The sequence below is a fragment of the Cibotium barometz genome, chromosome 61 (assembly GCF_041138505.1).
Source record: "Cibotium barometz isolate CiBa-2024 chromosome 61, ASM4113850v1, whole genome shotgun sequence".
NCBI lineage: Eukaryota > Viridiplantae > Streptophyta > Polypodiopsida > Cyatheales > Cibotiaceae > Cibotium > Cibotium barometz.
This window is the reverse complement of record NC_141106.1, coordinates 17,196,441-17,199,054: the sequence shown is the minus strand read 5'-3', so window position 1 is coordinate 17,199,054 and position 2,614 is coordinate 17,196,441. Positions and strand designations below refer to the sequence as shown.

At 44.1% G+C, this 2,614-nt stretch overlaps 1 protein-coding gene across 1 annotated transcript; it reads left to right on the top strand.

The window, feature by feature from the left end:
- Positions 1-201: 201 nt before the first annotated feature.
- On the top strand, positions 202-1,710 carry LOC147604615 (uncharacterized). Its single transcript, XM_086794710.1, has 4 exons — positions 202-610; positions 691-996; positions 1,096-1,309; positions 1,404-1,710. The coding sequence occupies exons 1-4, from the start codon at positions 422-424 to the stop codon at positions 1,478-1,480; spliced, it is 786 nt and encodes a 261-aa protein (XP_086650836.1). The 5' UTR covers positions 202-421; the 3' UTR covers positions 1,481-1,710.
- Positions 1,711-2,614: the final 904 nt, after the last annotated feature.

The following is a 2,614-nucleotide window of genomic DNA, read 5'->3' as shown; positions in this document are numbered from 1 at the left end:
TCGTTGTAACTTGTAACTGAATCTTGTAATGAGAGAGCAGGGGCGGGGGCCCTCCGCCCGCTTCCCGCCCACGATGGTCACGACTCATTGGCGGCCCATCTGCCATGCGTTTATTCTTTATATATTTAAATACCCTTGCTTTTTGCTATTTTTTGAACCGTGCACTAAAACCTCACGGAGGTGCGCGTTCAATGCTATATTATCTTCGAGGAAGATAAATTTAATGTAGTATTTCTCGACACAAGCTGCCAGAAAGATACGATAAGGTCTTTTATGAGCCCTGGGATCTCCCCGAGCAGGCCCAGGCTTGAGGTTCCATAGCCACGAGTAGAGCCCGGGGACTTACAACTATAAGCTCACTGCTTCTGATTGTAACTGTACTAGTGGTTCTTGTGGCTGTTTCGCTCTCCTTGGCCAAGCTATGGCTGTAGTTTCCGGCCAGTCCTTCGTAGCTGCCCACAACGTCCCCGAGCTGCAGCCCTCTTCCATCGACAGTGACGATGAGTATGGCTACGTCTCCAGCCTTGCTGAGCAGATTGCTCATGCGATGCTGGATGACGAGGAACCGTCAGAGGAAGAGAAAGCGTTGTGCGCGACGCAGGATGCTATGGTGAGCTGCGGAATGCTCTGTGTAAGGTATGTACAGTTTGTTCCCAGCATCAAGCTTAACGAGTGTGGTGTGTTTCACAGTGGTTGAGCCAGAGAGAAGTCTGGTCAAGCCGGCACAAGGATGCGGAGATGGGGACGAAGAACACAGGAAGCTACGTCAAAGCGCGAGGTGAGCCATCAAGTGGCATCAGATTAATGGGTTCTCATCGGCGGCCTCTTGCCCAGGAGTTGGGTTCTGCTGAGAGAAGCGCTTGGGAGTACCTGCATCTGCAAAGCCAGCACGACCTCCTCCTGAAAGGTTCTAGCTACCAATCGCGCTACACAGAGGATGCACAAGCCCGCCGAAGTGGCGTCAACATGTCCAGCCATCTTCACGAAAGCAGCGCAGTAAGCTAATTAGAGTTAATCTAAGGTTAAGTGAAATTGGATTGTGGCTTTCATGAATGTGAAGATCACATGTTCACTGTGTTGTCTTGCTGGTGGCAGTTCCGAGGGTGGAGTCGGAGCCGCTCTCGACAGGTACCCGAGAGCAGCCGAGCGTGTCACCGCGACGAATACACGTGTGAGACATGGAAGCTGCCGCCACTAGAAGCTCGCACTGCCCTCTACGGTCATGTAGCATTACCCAAGGAGTCCATCGGCACGGGTGTTTTCCTACCCAGGGTTATCAACTCAGGTTCTCAGCATAGAAGGAAACCTGGTCAGTAGACTAAGCCATTGCGTTTAATGCTATTTTTTCCACAGTTAAACTAGCTTCAGTAGATTAATTTTGCTTCTGTCTATCTGATGTATAGATCTAGGAGGGTTTGAATCGGCTAAGTTAAGCTCAAATTTGGAGAAAAGCAAGATTAAAAGGGGTGGTTTGCCCTAAGAAGGCACAACATGGATTAGTGCATTAAACAACAGCAAGGGGTTTTTAGTAACTCCTCCTGCTTGTAGAATTAAATAAGATGGGAGGTTTAAAGAACAACCATGGAGTCGGATTACTGTATTAGTGAGCGTGCTCTGCAAGGTGCCTCCCCTAGCTCTAGAGGCGAGTGTTGTAACTCAGGGCTTACGCGTTTATGTTTCAATTATATCTACATAACCTTAATCTTCTAATTTTTCCATGTCATGTGCCTATGCTTGTTGATCAAGCTTAGTTCTCAGTTTTGGCTATGGGTTTAATGCCCAGTTGAGGTATTATGTGGCACATAAGATGATTTTTCCCCCCTGTCGAAAAGCAAAGTTTATATAATATTTTTTACATAAATGGATTTCTAAAAAGGGTTTTTAAGCCCGAGCGACTAAATTCGTACGATGTATTTGCGACAAGAATACCAGGTGTTAATTAATCCTTACACAAAAACATCTAGTATTAATTACTCCAAATGTTCATTAGTTTTGTTTTTTTTTTGTATTTTTTGAGCCGTGCCGAGACGAGCGAGATCGTTCCGAGGCTCGTATAGAGAAACACTTTTGTCATTAGCTTAATGTTCATTTGTCTACACAAAATATATTGTGTTGCAGAGTGAAGATGCTCCTTTTCTATATTGCCAAAAACCTTTCTAATTTCTGAGCAACATTTATAAATTTCAAAAGTAAATTTGTAAAGTAATTTTTTAGAAACGTTTGTGAACTTGGTGTCATGCTCTCCTCTAGAGCCAATCCTCTTAAATGTGAGGTATCCCCAATGCTCCCTTCTCTTACTATAATCCTTCAGAGCTCTAGCCTCCTTTTATTAGGAGATGTTGCCCTTGATTGAGGCCTACTTTATACATTGGATGATGGTTCTTGTGGTTTAAAAGTTTAAGACAACATACATAGATTTGGTACATTACCAAATAGGCTTCATGTAAGTGAATTCTTTCATTCCTACCTTGCGATACTCTGTGCTAGGGTTGTATAGGGTTGTAAATCGCAAATAGGTGCCCCAATAAGTCTTATTTAACTACAAAAATATAAATCTTTTTACTCCACTTTTTAAGAGTGAATATCTCACTCCACTTTTAAAAAATTAGCAAGA